The 20732-nt window shown below is 41.7% G+C and overlaps 1 protein-coding gene across 10 annotated transcripts in view; it reads left to right on the top strand.

Moving 5' to 3' along the window:
• Window positions 1-17862, top strand: part of ZNF606 (zinc finger protein 606) — a 42734-nt gene extending 24872 nt beyond the window's left edge. For 8 of the 10 annotated variants that reach the window (XM_053605865.1, XM_053605862.1, XM_053605864.1 and 5 more), the window contains 3 exons: window positions 6525-6651; window positions 7238-7333; window positions 14670-17862. In XM_053605865.1, the coding sequence (XP_053461840.1) occupies window positions 6525-6651; window positions 7238-7333; window positions 14670-16645 (2199 nt within the window). In that variant the 3' untranslated portion in view covers window positions 16646-17862. Of the gene's footprint in view, window positions 1-6524; window positions 6652-7237; window positions 7334-7916; window positions 7942-13850; window positions 14648-14669 lie in introns of those variants that run through there. The other 2 variants (XM_053605871.1, XM_053605870.1) reach the window with 2 other exon arrangements.
• Window positions 17863-20732: the final 2870 nt, after the last annotated feature.

Genomic DNA, 20732 nt, shown 5'->3' with positions numbered 1-20732 from the left:
GTGTTAAAATTTTAGAAAAGTGGGGGTTATGTGGCAGGCAAAGTGGCACGGGCTTAGATGGAGGGAAGACATGAAGTTCAGCCAGAGCCAATACCCCAGAGGGATCAGCATCTTCATCTGAAACAGAAGAGGAACGCTCCTTTCACTTCTCTTTTTGTAAGGCTTATTGAGATTCAAGGGAAAGGGGCTTATTATACTTAGGTTTTTCTGCTGGATCAGAAGGAAAAACACTTACTGTTTGAAAAGGAGAGTGCATCTGTTCATGATCAGGATCTGAACAGTCTCTAGTCCCCAAAGAGAGAAAGCATGAATAGAAACATTAGACAGTCTATTGGCTATATAATAAGAATGAAGTTTCTCCCCTACTCTGTCCCAGGTAGCAGTGTTAACAGTACCTCCCTCAGTGAACCAAGGATAAACTTGAATAAAGTGAAGAAACTGTTCTAACTGTATGACAACAGCCATGGGTTTTGAACATAGACTTAAGCATTAGGATAAAGAGTTCTCACTCCTTTGAGCCTGACTGTCCCATAATTTATAACTCCTGACAATTGCCCTTGAAAAAAATTGCCAACTGTGCAGTTTCTCTTTTCTTCTCACAGGGGATTCCCTCACCTGCTTGCACCTACTATTCCATACTCTGGTCCCTGTTCAGGGCACCACCTTTTGCAAACCTGTGCAAAGAGTAAATAAACCAGAGAGGGGAATGGTGAGGAATTGAGAAAATAACTCACACGAGAGACATAGATTACACGAAAGATAGAGGTGGGATCTAGAGATAGAATCTGGAGGTCTGGTGCAGCTGATGACTGCAACCAGCACCTACCATGTGAACAGCTTTATATAGTACAGTGGTTCTCAACCTTTTTTAATGCCACGACCCTTTAATACAGTTCCTCATGTTGTGGTGACCCCCAACCATAGAATTATTTTCATTGCTACTTCATAACTAATTTTGCTACTGTTATGAATCGTAATGTAAATATTTGATATGCAGGATGTTTTCCCGTGGTCTTAGGGGTCATGACCCACAGGTTGAGAACCGCTGATAATAGTACCTAAACAAGGTTGCTTATATTAACAATGTTCCACATCACCAAGGAAAGCAAGTGCGAATATTTTCATTTTACAAGGTTGAGGGGAAGTAATAGTACATGGGGTAAAGATTAACTTTAGGGAGAGAAGGCAATGGGCTTTTAGGCAAATGAAAAGTATACAGAAGCTAGGTAACTTCTAGCAGAGAGAGCAAGGAGAAAGAACTATTGTTTTCGGAAGGGAGGAGAAGCAGTTGGGGGCCATTCCTTGAACACACTTCACGGGCTGTGGGGGTCTTGCCACCTCACAATCCACACTCCACAAAAATGCTGTGAAGAAGCCCTGTTAAACACTTGGCTGCACTTTGCTGTTAATTTATGGAAGGGTTTCTGAGAATTATCAGATTTAATGCTGAGAAAATAAAACAGAATTAAAATAACAACACCCTCCAATGTCTGAAGAGTTGTGATTTCTGAGAACATGCTTCTGCCCCCCTTCCCTGCACTCTGCATTTTTCCCGGTGGGAAACTCAGACTTGAACCATGTGAATTTTTAGTTGAGATCTTCAGGAACACCAATGAGCCCGTGTACCTCTATTTCCTCTTAAGTTAAATATTTATTGAAAGAAAGCATTTACTTGGCAAAAACATTAAATGCTGTCATCCCTTATTATCTGAAGAGTCCGTTCCATTCTTGGAAGTATGTTGGATAGTGAAGTTTTAGGTAGGAGGAGCCAAGGTCCCAATACTTTGAGGAATGGGCGAAAATAATAATCTTCCAGTTCATCTAAAAGCCCCAGCAAGTATCCCCAAATATGAAAATGTTGTAAAAAGCCTCTGTATTTATCCACCAAGGATTTTTCCTTCACAAAAATGCACATAAAACACCATTAATATGCTTCTCCCATCCTTGGTCATAATTGAGGATGTATATGGTCTAGCTACATTTTCTTTCCCTATAAAGAGCTTGTACTAAGATACTAATAATGAAATTGTATCAAAAAGGCCATCTGAATTGCCCCAGGTTTCATGAAGGTACCAAGTGTAAAGGAACTCAGATAGTGAGCTGTCGTGCAAGATACCTGGCAAATATACATTAGATCCAGCCCAGCACCCTTGGTCTCCCCTCCTCAGACCCACACAAGGTTTAAACACGTGGCTGATATGTTAGCAGATTCTGTAAAGTGCTTTAGAATGCCTAGACACTTAACACGTGTGCAAAGTATTATGTGCCAGAATGTTTCTGGGAGTTTGGGTGAAACACTTGGCAGTTTGCCAAGTCATCCTAGGCTACGATTGGTAAGTGCAAGTTCAGCTTTGGAACTCGGGCTCCCTTCTAGTGCAGGACTCTTCTGCACCTTCACTCCTCAGCAAGTAACAGTGCCACCTACATGTCCTCTCCTGCCCTTGGAGTGTCCTCATCTTCACAGCTGGTGAGACTAGTGCCTGTCTTCCTTCTAGCCTTCCTTCCTTTGCAATTTTAGGCTGAAGGTGTTTATTGTTTCCTCTTACCATCCCTGAGGTAAGGCCTCTACAATTTGTGGGCCCCAACATGGGGGCATATTCAGATGGGGAGGGGGTCTTTTTTTGTAGGCCTTCTAGTTTGATAACATCTTTACCAATTTTTGAAATGTTTATTATTTTGTAATTATGGAAAATATTCAAATAGCATCCCCATCACTCTGAACAATTACTAATATTTTCTCATGTATAGTTTTCTTTCTACAAAGTCCTCAATCCCATTCTTTCTCAAGCAACTCCTCATGGATTCAGAGTACACAATCCATTTTGACATTCATACATAGTTAATAATCTGTATAGACAGATATACAGCCTATTTTTTTGGACTTTTTTCCATATGGTTTGCTTCAGCTTTGAGGTCCATCTGTGTTGATATAGATATGGTCAGGTTCATTCCTTTTGTGCTACCAGGTAGTAACCACTAAAGAAGTACATATTCCATATTCATCTATTTATGGGTAAGCTTGTAAGTCCTTGTCCCCCTGTTTCTGTTGTTTCAGCCACAGCTATGCGAACATTTCTGTAGTTTCACTCAGCACAATTAGTGTTTAGGCATACCCCTAGAAATAGAATTTTGCTTGGTTTTAGAGTGTGTGTGTGTTTTCAATACTACTAGTGCTGCCATGTGGTCCTCCACAGGTCAAAGCCATTTCTTGATCTTCCTCCTGTAGGCAGAGATCCCATTTCCTTGCATCTTTGCTGACACCTGACATTATCAGGTCTTTTAATTTTTGCTTATCTCAAGACCACAAAGATATTTTAATCTGCATTTCCTTGATTGCTAGCCAGGATGAATATCTTATGATATCTTAATTGGCCATGTGTATTACTTCTCTCTTTGTCTCTTTCCACCCAGCCCTGGATTTCTAGAGACTGTATGGTGGTTTTTTGTTTTTTTGAGACAGAGTCTCACTGTCACCCTGGGTAGAGTGCTGTGGTATCACAGCTCACAGCAACCTCCAACTCTTGGGCTTAAGTGATTCTCTTGCCTCAGCCTCCCAAGTAGCTGGGACTACAGGCGCCTGCCACAATGCCTGGCTTTTTTTTGCTGCAGTTGCCACTGCTGTTTTTCAGCTGGCCAGGGCCAGGTTTGAACCTGCCACCCTCAGTATATGGGACCGGCACTCTACCCGCTGAGCCACAGGTGCCACCGAATATGTTACATTTAAATTTTTTTTAAATTTACATTACTACAAAATGTAGAAGCAGTTACTGTCAAGGGCAGGTCTGGGCAGGTCTTTAAGAAGAAATTGGCATTAACCATTAGGGGTGGGAAGAGTCTCACAGAGGGAGGTTATTATCTGCACTTTACATGCTGCAGAAGGGTCAAAGATGATGAAGGCAGACATTGAACTTTGGGCTTATCAATCACAAATCATTGGCGATCTTGGTCAGACATGGTGTAAATAAGAATCGCATAAAGAGGCTCATCACCTGTAGCTCAGCAAGTAGGGCACCAGCCACATATACTGGGGCTGGCAGGTTTGAACCCAGCCCAGGCCTGCTAAACAACAATGACAACTATAACAAAAAATAGCTAGGCGCTGTGGTGAGTGCCTGTAGTTCCAGCTGCTTGGGAGGCTGAGGCAGGAGAATCCCTTAAGCCCAGGAGTTTGAGGTTTCTGTGAGCTGTGATGCTGCGGCACTCTACTGAGAGCCATATAGTGAGACTCTGTCTCAAAAAAAAAAAAAAAAGAATCACATAATGCATATTTATTGCCCTGAAAATGCTCCCCTATGGCAAAAATGGTGGAAAAAATTTTCTAATACCAAGGAATAGGAAAATGGATAATAAAGGCAGAGAAAGAACTGCAGTGGAGTAAAGGCCAGAAGACAAGGAAGAGAAAATGAGGGGGGTGTTTACAGGAGGTTGCTTATCAGGAGAGGCGGGGAACTGGCAGGGTTGTAGGAGACACCTCTAGAGGGAGACAGATGCAGGAGAGATGGTTTTTGACATAGTCTCAGAGGAGGTGGGGACACAAATGAAGTTTAGCTGTGGACCAGAGGATGGATTGTCTATCCCAGGCTGCTGCTATAAGGTTGAGCATGGGTGGGGGTGGGGGGTGTCGGCAGGAATAGACTTCTCTGGGTAAAGGAGTCATTGGAGGCAGAATCGGTTCTTTATTTTAAGCCCATTACGTGGAGCTGGAGAGAAACATTCAGACATTTGTAATGAGTGGACACTGCAGACCTGACAGCAAGGCTGGCCCAGCTCAGAGGTGACACGTGTAGTTTATTGCAGTGATTAGGGGGGACATGAAGGATAGCCATGAAAAGGCTGCAGGTGGGAGAGGAGTGATAGAGCTGTGAAGGTGTCAGTTTGTGCAAACGTCACAGGGAGCTTGTTTCAGGCTGGTTCTACACTGAGGACAGTGGGAGCGCTGACACTGGTTTGCAGATGGGAGAGGAGATGGGAAGGCATGGTGTGTGGTGGCAGTGGGGCCTGCATGCATGCCCTGCCCGGCCCCACTCCAGGAAGGCCCAGATGCTGCAGGCTTGGGTCCTTTCTCAAAAGGGCTGTAAGGGACACCCCTGTAGGGATGCATAGACAAGTCATCATTTCTCTTTCCCTCTAGTTTTCCAATAAGTTTTCTCAGTTTCACTTTCAAAAAAGGTTGGATTTTTTTTAACTCAAATGTTTTTGACAGCAGATGTAACTGACTCAAAGAGAGTCCTGGACTCGGGACTCTCGGGACTCTCTGGGAAAGTGGTTTTCAACATTTTTTAGCTGACAGTACACTTGAACCTATAGTTAAACTTCTGCTGTCGGTGCCCGCTGTGGCCATGCTGGCACCGCCAGAATGAACCAGCCCGTACGCAGATTGAAAGTACAGACTTGGAAGAGGTGGACTCCCTAGAGGTACAGGTCAGCCCCAAGCTACCGCCGCAGGAACTATTTATTGAAATGCTACACAACAGGGGTGGGCAGCCCCACATGCAAGGACTAAGTGCTCTTCCTCCGTGGCCTTCACTCCCACCCTGAAGCATTACAAATGTTCAAGGTCCAACACCTGCTTACTAACGAGCTATTGATCTTATCTCATTAGAGCACTGCTTGAGGCTTGTCTCCAGGCTGCAAAACATCTCCATGCCGGCTAGGAGATGATCCCATTCCCAGAGCCTCCCTCAAGAAGCTGTGACTTTTCCTATAAGCATGATGCTCAGTCTCCTAATTCTGCAGCACACTTAATTGATGTTGATCCAAAAAAAGAGTAAAAAAAAAAGAGTGTATTTACTGTTCTTTGAACTTCTTTAGAAAATAATTTAATTAATCTTTAAATTTTTTTGTGGCACACTGGTTGAAAATCACTGCTTTAGGACATTCCTCTCACCTTCAGCTCCCATCCTTGGACAGAGATGATCTGGGAGTGGAGCTTCTCGACCGTGGCCAGGGAGACAGCTTATGAAAGTTGAGATCACCTTTACAGGTCATAGATCCACAAAAACTCCAGCCTCAAGGCCTCTGGCCTGAAATCAGTGCAGATAGCTTCTTTCTACTCTACTTCAGGCTGTAAATGCGGCATTTCCAGAGGAGCCATTGCCCAGATGAGAATCTTGTCCATGCTAGAATTGGGCAAGATTCTTAGGAGAGACTTCTTCATCTTTGTTGTGGTGGTTGTGAGACCAGATATCTAGTTCTCCATTGTTATTAGAGACAGGGTCTTGCGTTACTCAGATTGGTCTCAAACTCCTGAGTTCAAGGAATTTTCCCTTCTTGGCCTCCCAGAATGCTAGGATTATAGGCATGAGCCACTGCACCTGGCCACAGGTATCTAATTTCCTAAGAGTGTATCCCACATGTGGGGTCCTGGAGGTTCCCAGTGAGACCTGACCCACATCAATCAGAATCTTGAATATTTAGGACAATTCCTGTACATCTTGTCTCCTTTCCTCAGGGCTATCAGTCTATCCCCAGAAACACTGAAAAGGATGGCCCCAGGCTGAGAAGGAATATGTGTGCTCTTTTAGGAACCAGTGACCTTCAAGGATGTGGCTGTGGACTTCACCCAAGAAGAGTGGGGGCAGCTGGACCTTGTTCAGAGGAGCCTGTACCGTGATGTGATGCTGGAGACCTATGGGCACCTGCTTTCTGTGGGTAAGGTGGCTGCTGTCCAAGTAAATGAAGCTATTCCCATAGCAGTGCCTTAACTACTTCATGTTTAAAAGCTCATTGTGAGGCTGGTGGCACCTGTGTTCAGTGAGTAGGGCACCAGCCACATACACCAAGGCTGGTGGGTTTGAGTCAGCCTGGGCCTGCTAAACAACGACAACTGCAACCAAAAAAGAGCTGAGCATTGTCGCAGGCGCCTGTAGTCCCAACTGCTTGGGAGGCTGAGGCAAGAGAATCACTTAAGCCCAAGAGTTGGAGGTTGCTGTGAGCTGTGACAGCATGGTACTCTACAGAGAGTGTCATAGTGAGACTGTCTCAAAACAAACAAACAAACAAAAAAAAAAACTCATTGTGGGGCTCAGGGAACTGTCTCAGAAGGGCTGAGATGATTTTGAGCCCTGAGGTTTAGGGAGAAAATTTCTAATGCTTATAAAGCACTGAGTGTGAGAGTGGAAATAGCCATGCTTATTTTGCCCAGGTAAGAAGTCACAGGGAGGAGTGGGCAGGGGATGCTTTTTTTGCGGTCCTGAAGCCTTCTTACACAAGTCCCATGTTTTTCCTTCATGTTTAGGGAATCAGATCACCAAGCCCGAGGTCATCTCCCTGTTGGAACAAGGAGAAGAGCCATGGTCAGTGGAGCAAGCATGTCCTCAAAGCACTTGTCCAGGTGAGGGCAGGTCCAGGCATGAGCAAGGAGCTTTCCTTGGACTAAGAGCATGAAGAATTACCTTCCTGAGATAACATTCAGGATCCCCTCTGAGGACCTGTGTCCCTTCTTTTATTGACTCTCTTGCTGCTATTGATTTTAGAGCAAAGGTGCCCCACCTTGTTAAAAGGGTAGCAGTTTTTGAATGCTGCAGTTTTTCTTCCTGCTGTATGCTCTCTTGTTGGCTCTCACATTTTCTGCTGTCCTTTTCTCTGAGGTTACTTCTCATTCACCTACTTTAAAATTTTTCCTAATTTGTAGCCTATGGCCACAGATGCTTCTTTAAAAAGAATTTTTAAAAAATTATATAAGGGGCGGCGCCTGTGGCTCAAAGGAGTAGGACGCCGGCCCCATATGCCAGAGGTGGCAGGTTCAAACCCAGCCCAGGCCAAAAACCGCAAAAAAAAAAAAAAGGTTTATATAGGTAATTTATTCACTTGGTTCAAAAAATTCAAGGCTACATAAAATGTATAAACTGAAGAAAATCTCATTTATACTCTTTGCCATTATTCATTTTACTGTTACTCAGCAGATAGACCCACAAAGCAATACAGAGATGTCCACACATGGTAATCACTTTTCGTTTACTATAAAATGTTGAATTGTTTGCTTAGTGGTTGTCCTGGGGATTATAATTAACATTTTAATTTATAACTCTCATTTGGATTAATACCAATTTAATTTAATTTTGGTAGTATAAAACTTTTCTTCTGTTTAGCTATGTTCTCCTCCTTTTCTGCTGTTATTGACATGAATTACATGTTCAAATGTTGTGTGTTCATCAGCACAAATTTATAATTCTTACTTTATGTAGTTGTCTTTTATTTATTCATTTGTATTTATTATTTGTTTGTTTATTTATATTTTAAGACAAAGTCTCACTTTATTGCCCTCAGTAGAGTGCCATGGCGTCATAGCTGACAGCAGCCTCAAACCCTTGGGCTCAAGAGATTCTTCTTGCCAAAAAAAAAAAAAAGAGAGAGAGAGAGAGAGAGATCCTCTTGCCTCAGCCTCCCCAGTAGCTGAAACTACGGGTGCCTGCCACAACACCCAGCCCATTTTAGAGACGGGGTCTCACTCTTGCTCAGCTATTCCTCAGGCTGGTCTCGAATTTCTGAGCTCAAGCGGTCTACCCTCCTTGGCTACCCAGAGTGCTAGGATTATAGACATGAGCCACCACACCCAGCCATTTGTAGTTGTCTTTTAAATCATGGGGGGAAAGGAGTTAAAAACAAATGATATATTTATACTGTCTTGTTACGGTTACCTATGTATTTACTTTTATTTTATTTTGAGTTACTATTTAGTGTGTTCTTTCATTTCAGCTTTGGGAATTCCCTTTAGCATTTCCTGTAGGGCATATTTGCTAGCAACAAACTCTATTGGGTTTCATCTAAGAATCCCACAATTTCGCCTTCATTTCCCCCTCCCTACCCCCCGCCCTACAGGGACCCACCACTTCAGGAAAGATCTCCTTCATTTTTAAAGGATAGTTTTTCTAGATATAGAATTCTTGGTTCAGATTTTTTGTTGTTTTTTTTTTCTTGTGGCCTCCATGTTTTTTCTTGAGAAGCTATTAATCTTAGTGAGAACCCCTGTATGTGAGTTGCTGCTTTTTTCCTTCTTTCAGGATTCTCTCTTTGTTTTAGCTATTGATAGTTGAATTACGATGTATATGCACGTGGTTTTCTAAGTTGGAGCTTTTCAAAGTCCTTATGGATATCTCGTTCCTCATCTTTTCCTTTTCATCTTTTTGGTTAGTGTGTTGTTGGACACACCTGTATGCCATCAACTCAGGCATTGGTGATTTTGAAACATTGCCTGTAATGTTGAAAAGTACCACTATTTGAGTTTCCTGTCAGGCAAAATAGAGACAAGCCTTCCCAGTGGGGTCTTCCAGGGAGTCACCAGGCAGGTCCAGTAATGACTGTCTTCTGGGAATCAAAGTTTTTTTTGTTTGTTTGTTCTGTAGAGACAGAGTCTCACTTTATCGCCCTTGGTAGAGTGCCGTGGCATCACACTGCTTACTCCAACTCCTGGGCTTAGAGAATTGCCTCAACCTCCCTGTAGCTGGGACTACAGGCGCCTGCCACAATGCCCGGCTATTTTTTTGTTGCAGTTGGCTGTGCCCGGGTTTGAACCCACCACCCTCGGTATATGGAGCTGGCGCTCTACCCACTGAGCCGCAGGCGCCACCCTGGGAATAAAGTTTTAAGAAAGCTCCAGCTTTGTTCTGCTTACTCCTGTAACAGAAGTGGGGGCTGTTATTTTCCAAGACTACTACTGATCTGGGGAGCCAGAGATACGACTAAGATGGGACTAGTTAAAATGCTACAAAGCTCGCTTTTTTTTTTTTTAAGACAGAGTCTCACTTTGTCGCCCTTGGTAGAATGCTGTGGCATCATAACTCACAGCAACCTCAAACTATTGGGCTTAAGCAATTCTCTTGCCTCAGCCTCTCAAGTAGCTGGGACTACAGGCACCTGCTACAACACCCAGCTATTTTTAGAGATGAGGTCTCACTCTGGCTCAGGCTAGTCTAGAACCTGTGAGCTCAGGCAATCCATCCAGCCACCAGAGTGCTAGGATTATAGGCATGAGGCACTGCACCTGGCCAAAGCTCACTGTTATTATTGAAATGCGAGTATTTTTCTTTTCTTTTTTTTTCTTTTTTGGATACAGAGCCTCAAACTTTCAGCCTGGATAGAGTGCCATGGCATCACAGCTCATAGCAACCTCCAGCTCCTGGGCTCAAGCGATTCTACTGCCTCCACTTCCCAAGGAACTGGGACTAAAGGCACCTGCCACAACGCCTGGCTATTTTTTGTTGCAGCCATCATTGTTTGGCAGGCCCAGGCTGGATTTGAACCCGCCAGGTCAGGTGTGTGGCTGGCACCTTAGCCTCTTGAGCTACAGGCGCTGAGCCAATGGTGACAGTTTTTGCCAGTTATTTAGTTGCTTTTATGGAGGGATAAAATTTTAGATGTCCTCACTTTGCCATTTACACTGACATTCTGCTGCAGGTAATCATTTTTAGTAATTTCTATTATAAACTTACAGAGCTTCTTTATGCAACTACAAGCATAAAGGAAGTTGTAGTTAAGCATTACTGTTCCCAAAGTGCAATACTCTACACATTGTCTTTGCCTATTATTTTTAACTTAACAATATGCCATAGCCTCTTCTGGATGTCCTGACTTGGACATCTCCCACCCACTCTTAATGAAGGGAACTTTTGTGGAGAGTCTTAACCAGTTGCTCTCAATGCAGATTGGAAACCTTGCTCTAAGAATTCATGAATTCTAGCATCTTTAATTCTCCTACTGTCGGTGCTGCCTATTCTTATTTGCCATCCTGAGCCTTTGGTTCCACCACTTCCATCCTCACACTTCAGAAGCCATGTTATAAAGCATCTTAGCTGTCTCCTTGATTTCAGTAGATAGAACAGGAATCTTTTCTCTTCTTTCTAGAGGTTTCCCCATCTTCCTGAGGTGTATTGCTGGTGCTAGCCTTTTGCAAATCACCTAAACTAGAGATTGAGAAGTCATCTTGACTTCCTGCTATTTCCTCTCTAAGAATTAATCTCTCGTCTAATTACTGAGATTTTCTTCCTGAAGTGTAAATTATTCAGCTTCCACCATCACCCTTGGTGCAGCGCCTTCCTGATGAAATTCCAGCTCAAATTGATGAGGAAATACTGACTTGTTATTTGCCACCTCAGTTGTTATTTCTAGATTTACCTCCCTGAAATCTTCCATTATGGGGTTCCTATCTGTAAACCAACAGTGCCTTTTAACAAACAAAGCAACCAGATTTTAAGACCTTCCAATTTTTATCTAATGATTTTTCTCATTTCTTCCTAGTAGTACCTAAAGTTTATGCAACTACCATCATTATTCTCCTTACATGTTGGTCACGTCTTGCATGCTTTTGCTGATGCTGAACTAGCATTCTGTGTCTGAACCGTGCTTGAATGTTGTTTGTTTTATGTGAACCTTCCTTGATTGCTTCTGTCTGTGCTGACCTTCTCTTCTGACTTCCTTCTCACTTAGCACATACAATCCCATTCTCCCAGCGATATTTCATGTGTATTTTTCATCATTGTTTGCTATGTCTTTTCATCACATAGAGTCTAACTTCCAAGAGGCAGTGACTATACTTCCCTTGCTTTATATGATGCAGACACTCAGTAGGCCATGAGTACTGAGTGAGTATAAAAGTTAGACAAAAATTGTTTATTCATGGCGCCCGTAGCACAGTGAGTAGGGTGCCGGCCACATACACCAAGGCTGGTGGGTTTGAGCCCGGCCTGGGCCAGCTAAACAATAAGGACAACTACAACCAAAAAGCTGGGCATTGTGGCGGGCATCTATGTCCCAGCTGCTTGAGAGGCTGAGGCAAGAGAATTGCTTAAACCCAAGAATTTGAGGTTGCTGGGAGCCGTGATGCCATGGCAGTCTACCGAGGGTGATATAGTGAGACTCTGTCTCAAAAAAAAAAAAAAAAAAAAGAATTGTTTATTTGGTCTTTGATGTGGTCAGAGAATTGGTCAGCCTCCATTTTAAAAAGTCTCTACTGGAAAGATTTAAAAGCTATATGTAGATCATTCACTACCTTCTAAGAGCTAAGCTTGAAATTGTTAATAAATATCAGTTCTTGAGCAAAGCAGAGCCTCTATTATAATGGTGTTAGGTGGTAAAAGGGGGAAATGGTATATCATGAAGAGAGAGAAGAAAAACCTAGAGAAAGAAGACAAAGGTCTAGGTCCTGTTGAGACCAGATCCTGTGGCAGGCTAAATGATAAACCCCTTCACCCAAGATGTCTGCATCTTGATCTCATTAATTTGTGAATATAATAACCTTATATGGCAGAAGGGGCTTTTCAGATATGAATAAACTAAGAATTTCAATTTAGGGAAGTTATACTGGATTATCTGGGTAAATGTAATCACTAGATCCTTATAAGTGAGGGTTATAAGAGACACAGAAAGATGTGATGCCGGAAGCAAAGATTGGAGTGTTGTACACCGAAGATGCAAAAAGGAGGTATCAACCAAGGAATGCAAACAACTTCTAGAAGCTGGAAAAGGAAAAGGTACAGATTCTTCCTGAGAGCTTCTGGCAAAAGCACAACCCTGCTGGTAACCATTTTAGCCCATGAAAACCACTTTGGACTTAAGATTTCAAGAACCATGGGTGGCGCCTGTGGCTCAGTGAGTAGGGCGCCGGCCCCCTATGCCGAGGATAGCGGGTTCAAACGCAGCCCCGGCCAAACTGCAACAAAAAAATAGCCAGGCGTTGTGGCGGGTGCCTGTAATCCCAGCTGCTCGGGAGGCTGAGGCAAGAGAATCGCTTAAGCCCAGGAGTTAGAGGTTGCTGTGAGCTGTGTGACGCCACGGCACTCTACTGGAGGGTGGTACAGTGAGATTCTGTCTCTACAAAAAAAAAAAAAAAGATTTCAAGAACTGTAAGATAATAAATTTGTATTATTTTGAGTTGCTAAGTGTGTAGAAAATTGTGGCAACAGAGAAGGAAACTAATATAGACTACTTTGATTGTCAAAGGACAGATGTGATAATAGGTGGCTCCTGTATATTAAACTTCCCAGGCGTTTGGCTGGATTCACAGTTTCATTCATTAATTATTAGAAAAGTCCTCTAAGGATAGTGGCAGAGCCAGTATTTAAATACAGATTGTCAGACTTAATTCCTGTGTCTGGTTCATTACACTATGCTGTCTTTCCAGTCCAGCTTTTGTTTCATGGATCTAAAAATAATTCTGAAGTAGTTAGAAGGATTGTAACTTCAGGGGTATCCTTGAACCTTGAGGATACATTCCTTTTGGGCTGGCAAATCCTGTGTGATTGACTGGATTCCAGAATAGGAGATAATGTGATAATGCTTCTTCATCAGTAACATCCTGGCTTTTAGCCTTCCTTGGTGATACTCTCTCTTAACCCCACCTTTTTTTTTTTTTTTTTTTTTTTTTGGCATGTCTCAAGATAAAGGAGCAGGAAGGACATAACACAAAAGTGAATTAAAACATAATCTAATTTTTTTTTTTTTTTGAGACAGGGTCTCACTTTATCTCCTGATCTAGAGTACAATGTTGTCATCATAGCTCACAGCAACCTGAAACTCCTGGGCTCAAGTTACCCTCCTGCTTCAGCCTTTTGAGCCACTAGAACTATAGGCATGGGCTACCACACCAGGCTAATTTTTCTATTTTTGTAAAGATGGGGTCTCACTGGCCTTGAACTCCTAGACTCAGGCAATTCTCCTGCCCCAGCCTCCCAAATTGTTAGGATTACAGGTGTGAGCCACCACCCCCGGCCACAACTTAGTAATTCAAATGTTATTTGCTAAGGGCCTGCATGCTCATCTACCTTTTGTTAATCCAAAAGGCTTTATTATTTCTTTCTTTCTTTTTTTTTTTTAACCTTAATGACATTCACTGTCATTTGTGTCCTTTTTGTCAGGGGTCCTCAAGACCACCCTGAGGCTCAGTGGTTCACCAGAAGGATTCAGGACAGAAAAATCATAACACGAAGAACCATGGTTAATTACTGTGAAAGGATACACAGCAACATCAGTGAAGGGAAAAAATGATGGAGTTAGACCAGTGGTCCTTTCCCAGAGGAGGTACACAGGACACATTTAATTCCTTCAGCAAGGAGCTGTGACAACATGTGTGAAATCTTGCCTACTAGGAAACTTGCCTGAGCCTAGAAATCCAGAGTATTTATTGGAAGTTGGTCATCTAGGCACACAGTGCCTGTGTGACTGATGGCAATCACTAAAACTCCAGAGTTTCCAGAGGAAAAGCAGGTATTCACTCTAAATGGCATTGTTTGATCAAAACATCTAGAGAAATTGGCCCACTGTGCTTTAATACCTTGAGCATGTGAAACACTTTTATTAGAACATTCAAGATCTCAGTTACCAGAGGTTGGCTAATGGCCAGTCATCAAAGAGCCCATCTTGAGAGTGTGCAAGTTTTGAGCCACTCAGGTTTGTGGAGTTAACTTTTTTTCCTACACGCTCTTATTCTCATCTTCCTCTTCATAGCAAAGTACTTTTAAATGGTCTTATTAGTTGTTAGCTCATACTTTGTGTTTTGTTTGACTAATGTTCACTTTCTACTATTTACTTCCAGATTATGATCTTTTTTTTGTGTTACAAGTCTATATTTGAGAAGAAATTCATACTTGCCTATTTCTTAAGATAGACAATATAGCTTACCACTCTCACTCTATTCTAAGGTACATGCTTTCACAGCTTTTTTCTGTCTATTTTAGAATGGATGAGAAATATTGAAAGCAAAGCATTGATCCCAACGCAGACCATTTTTGAGGAAGAACAATCCCATGGCATGAAGTTGGAAAGATACATATGGGATGATCCTTGGATTTCCAAGATAGAAGTTTTGGGATGTAAAGACCAATTAGAAATGTACCACATGAACCATAGTACAGCTATGAGACAAATGGTCTTCATGCAAAAGCAAGTACTATCTCAAAGAAGCTCTGAATTCCCTGAACTCGGGGCAGAGTGTAGCCAGAACTTAAACTTTATTCCATCTCACAGAGTTTCTCAAATAGAACATTTCTATAAGCCTGATACACATGCTGAAAGTTGGAGATGTAACTCATCCATAATGTATACAGATAAGATTACCTGTGAAAATGATTATGACAAAGCCTTCTATCAGTCTATTCAGCCTGTTCACCCTCCAAGAATGCAAACTGGAGATAATCTTTTCAAATGTACTGATGCTGTTAAATCTTTCAATCATATAATACATTTTGGTGATCATAATGAAATGCATACAGAAGAAAAACTCTATGAATATAAGGAATGCCATCAGATCTTTAACCAGAGCCCATCATTTATTGAACACCCAAGACTTCATATTGGAGAAAACCAGTATGATTACAAAGAATATGAGAATATCTTTTACTTCTCTTCCTTTATGGAACATCAAAAAATTGGCACTGTAGAGAAAGCATATAAATACAATGAGTGGGATAAAGTCTTCGGGTATGACTCATTCCTTACTCAACATGCAAGTGCTTACACTGCAGAGAAACCCTATGAATATAATGAATGTGGTACATCTTTCATTTGGAGCTCTTATCTTATTCAACATAAGAAGACTCATACTGGAGAGAAACCCTATGAATGTGACAAATGTGGAAAAGTTTTTAAGAATCGTTCAGCCCTTACTAAACATGAACGGACTCACACTGGAATAAAACCATATGAATGTAATAAGTGTGGGAAAGCATTCAGCTGGAATTCTCATCTTATTGTTCATAAGAGAATTCATACAGGAGAAAAACCTTATGTGTGTAATGAATGTGGGAAATCTTTCAACTGGAACTCCCATCTTATTGGACATCAGAGAACTCATACTGGAGAGAAACCCTTTGAATGTACTGAATGTGGGAAATCTTTCAGCTGGAGCTCCCATCTTATTGCCCATATGAGAATGCATACTGGAGAGAAGCCCTTTAAATGTGATGAATGTGAAAAATCTTTTAGAGATTACTCGGCCCTTAGTAAACATGAACGAACTCACTCTGGAGCAAAACCATATAAATGTACTGAATGTGGAAAATCCTTCAGCTGGAGTTCCCATCTTATTGCTCATCAGAGAACTCACACAGGGGAGAAACCCTATAACTGTCAGGAATGTGGCAAAGCATTCAGAGAACGCTCAGCCCTCACTAAACATGAAATAATTCATTCTGGAATTAAGCCCTATGAATGTAATAAATGTGGAAAATCCTGCAGCCAGATGGCTCACCTTGTTAGGCATCAAAGGACTCATACTGGAGAAAAACCCTATGAATGCAATAAATGTGGAAAATCCTTCAGTCAGAGCTGTCATCTTGTTGCTCATCGGAGAATTCACACTGGTGAGAAACCCTATAAGTGTAATCAATGTGAAAGGTCCTTTAACTGTAGTTCTCACCTTATTGCTCACCGGAGAACTCATACTGGAGAGAAACCATACAGGTGTAATGAATGTGGGAAAGCATTTAATGAGAGTTCTTCTCTTATTGTACACCTGAGAAACCATACTGGAGAAAAGCCCTACAAATGTAATCATTGTGAAAAAGCTTTCTGTAAGAATTCTTCTCTTATTATTCATCAGAGAATGCATAGTGGAGAAAAACGCTTTATATGCAACGAATGTGGAAAAGCCTTTAGTGGTCATTCAGCCCTACTTCAACACCAGAGAAATCACAGTGAAGAGAAACTAAATTGATGAGAGGTTTTTCTTTTATTGTACATTTGATCATACATTGGAAAGAAATCCATATAACAGTAATCAAGAGAGGAAATTTTTCATTGAGAGTTCAGGGAGACATCTCCCATTATTATTTAATGGAATATATCTTAGAAGATACCCTATGAATGAAAGGAATAAGGAAGAGCTTCTAGCATTTATGTAGCCCTTATTCAATATCAAATAGTTACAGTGAAAAAAACCCTAAACTCCCCTCATGGTGCACCAGGAATTCATACTTAAGGAATGTGACTGTGGGAAATGAGACGTTTTAGCAAGGGCTTTCATTTACTTGTAGATCAGTGTGAATTGTTAAGAAAAAAACCTTTACACTGAGAAAAGTGTATTGACTGAAAATACACTGTTTTGCATCAAGCTGGAGTATTGGATGAAAAGTTATATGGTAACATTTTTGTGCATAACTATAGATTTTGCTATTATAAGGGAAGAGTGTAGGCGTTCTTTAAGGAATAGGATATGAATTACTAAATCTGAATTTAAAATAAAAATAGTATTGAATGTGTATTTACTGTTGATCAAGATTAACCTTAGAACAGATTAGTAAGTGAGATTACTAATGGTGGAAAAGTTATCACCTATAGGTATGAGACTGGTTTTGGAAGAAAAGATGATACTTAATAATCCAGTGTGTCAGTGTTTGTAGTTTATTCACTGCATTGTTGGGCAGTTAGTTTGTAATTTGTTTTAGGCAATTATTATAAATTATAATTATGGACACTGCATCAGTACACATTACATGAAGGAATAAAAGAACACAGAATTGTATATACATATTGCTATAACATCTTCAAAGAAAAGGTATATGGATAAGGTTCTGAAAGATCTATGGAGAAGTTAACCCAGTTAATTTTTTTTAAGGTTTCACAAATTTATATAGTACTCATCATGTGCTAGGCTTTGTTTAAATGCTTTCTAGGTATTAACTTGTTCAATCGCCTTAACTGTCTCCGTGATAGCCACTATTATTATCCCAGTTTTATAATGGGGAAACTGAAACAAATGTGTTGAGGAACCTGGTCAAGGACCGCAGCTAGTAAGGAGTGGAGCTGAGATTGTTCAGCTTCAGAGTTCATGGTTTTAACCACTGTAATATGCTGCCTCTCCAGTGATTTTTTTCCTTTCTTCAGTTTTTTTATAGTATGGTTTGATAATAAAAAGAAACTCCTAAACAATGAGAAATTAAGTTACCTGGTTCCTCTGTCCTAATGAATTTCTGATAACACAAGAGTTGAGATCCTTTTGTAATATGAAGTCAGTGTTGGACATTTAGAATCATTGCATTTTCTGGGACCTGAGTTCCTTAGAATTTCACTGTCCACAATCTTGAGGATTACAAAGCAATAGGACATAGAGGACTCAGTGGAGGTCTGAGCAAGCCCCACGATGGGTTTAGAATGCCCCTCACAATGCAGAGGGCAGGGGTGTTCATTCTTTTACACAGATACCACTGTGTGTTGGAGCACCATTTCTCAATTTCTCCCTTGAATTCATATTTAATTTTTTTTTTATCTTCTCCAGATGAAAAGATTGGTTGATAGGACAGAGGAGAAGAAAAGTGAGTGAGCTACTCCACCCAGAGTGAGGAAATCTGAGTATTCACAAGGGGAAAAGGGTGAGATGGATGAGAGAACTCAGGTGGCTTCTGCCCAGTTCATAAATACTTCCTGTATTTTCTCTAAAGCAGGGCTTTAACTTTGGGCCACAGATTTTTCATGGACTGGCTATAAGGGTGTTGAACAGAAAATTGGGGTCCATAAGGTTCTTCCAGTTCTGAGGAGTCCATGAGTCCCAGTAGCTGAGAAATGATGGCCTATTACTGTCATGGGGAGGCTGTGTTCACTGTCACATAGTTAGGTATGTGACATTTGATTTATTACCTTTGAGGGCCTGATGCTATGAGTGGTCACCAAATAAATGTTATAGGAGCAAATAAGGTTATTGATGGATTTCTTACATGATTTGTGCAAAGAGCCTTGGATAGAATGGAGTTAGCAGTATTATCTCTGTAACCAACAGCAGCATGATCTATCCAGAATCATACTCCCAATATGATATTGATACTGTACTCTATTATCCAAAGTGAATCCGAATTCTCTGTTTTAGAGATTCCAAAGTATTTCATAAATCATATGTAATATTCCAGCCAGGCGTGGTGGCTCTTGGGAGGATCCCTTGAGCTTAGGAGTTCCAGACCAGCCCATCTCTCCTAAAGATAGAAAATAGAAAAACTAGCCGGCATTGTGGCAAGCACCTGTAATCTGAGCTACTTGGGATGCTGAAGCAAGAGGATCACTTGAGCCCAAGAGTTTGAAGTTGCTGTGAGCAGTGATGCCACGACATTCTACTGAGGGTAATAAAGTGGAACTCTGTCTCAAAAAAAAAAAAATCATATGTAATATTCCACAAGCATCTGGCGTATTTTTTACCCTTATTTACAAACTTATTATCTTTAAAGAATTATTTTTAAAACTGCCTCCTGTGGCTTAGAACAAAAGTTCCACAATTCTGATTCTTTTTTTTTTTTTTTTTTTGTAGAGACAGAGTTTCACTTTATGGCCCTTGGTAGAGTGCCATGGCTCACAGCAACCTCCAACTCCTGGGCTTAAGCGATTCTCTTGCCTCAGCCTCCCGAGTAGCTGGGATTACAGACGCCTGCCACAATACCCGGCTATTTTTTGGTTGCAGTTCAGCCAGGGCCAGGTTTGAACCCGCCACCCTCAGTATATTGGGCCAGCGCCTTACCGACTGAGCCACAGGTGCCGCCCCACAATTCTGATTCTTCCCTACTGCCTGTCACAGCCCTATATGACATTAAACTATCAAAACTGATTTCAGTGTTCTGATATGCCCAGGGCTCCCAGGTCACCTCTATTTCTTTCATTATAACCTGTATATGGCTTAGTTCATTGCCCTTATTGCCTTTTTCGATCCCTGTTTTTCCCTCCTCCCTATCTCTGGAACTTGCTGGGCTTGCTCTATCTGATGGCCAAATGAGAGAGCAAGCCCAGCAGAAGTCCTTCACTCTATTGCTGTGGTTCTCCCTTATGCACATCATCTCCTTTCCAAGGCTGACTGCTTTCTCTCCCTCTCTTAGGCTCTGCTTTCAGACTGTTCCCTGTCCATTCTCTTTAAAACTCCATTGCAATGCTTGGGTCACTAGGTAGTCACCACTGTTTCTGCTTATCTGCATATCTCAAAAGATGTCAGTTCCTGTCTGACTGCATCTAAGACCATCCCCTTCATAATTGTAGATAATTTTCCAGTGTCCCAACCTCACTGTTCTTTGACCTCTTTGCTGATAGTTTTGCTCACTACCTTCTCATAGCCAGTCACTCCCATTGTGGTCCTGAGCCCCTACACCAGTCCATTTCAAGCATCCTTTCCTGAGCTAGTTGACTAATGTGTAGATTCTAACAATCCTGACTGAACCTTCTCTCATACCAAGTTCCAGCAGATGATTTTGTTTCCAATTTCTGTGAGAAAATAGAAGCAGTCAGCAAAGGCCTCCCATAACCTCACTCTCCCTCCTCTATCAGGACCTTTAGGTGAGCTGGCTGGGCCCCTGCGCCTGAGCCCTTACCCTCTACAACTCCAGGACATCACTCCGGTGAGAGTCCCCTCTCTCTTTTATCCTTAGTTTTTCTCTGTGAGACGATTTCCATCAACATGCAAACTTGGTTCTGAGACAAAAGTAATTTGTGTGGCTCGGTGCCCATAGCACAGAAGTTATGGCACCAGCCACATTCATTGAAGGTGGCGGGTTTGAACCCGGCCCAGGCCAGCTAACCAACAATGACAACTGCAACAAAAAATAGTCAGGTGTTGTGGTGGGCACCTGTAGTCCCAGCTACTTAGGAGGCTGAGGCAAGAGAATCACTTGAGCCCAGGAGTTTGAGGTTGCTGGGAGCACTCTATGGAGGGCAACATAGACTCTGTCTCAAAAAAAAATTAATTTATAACACTACATTCCCTTCTAGCTTGTGCATCACTTCTCTTTTTCACTTTAGCAAAACTTCTCAAGAATTGTCAGTTCTTATCTTTTTTC

The sequence above is a fragment of the Nycticebus coucang genome, chromosome 10 (genome assembly GCF_027406575.1).
Source record: "Nycticebus coucang isolate mNycCou1 chromosome 10, mNycCou1.pri, whole genome shotgun sequence".
NCBI classification, from domain to species: Eukaryota; Metazoa; Chordata; class Mammalia; order Primates; family Lorisidae; genus Nycticebus; species Nycticebus coucang.
This window is presented reverse-complemented; position numbering and strand designations above follow the sequence as displayed.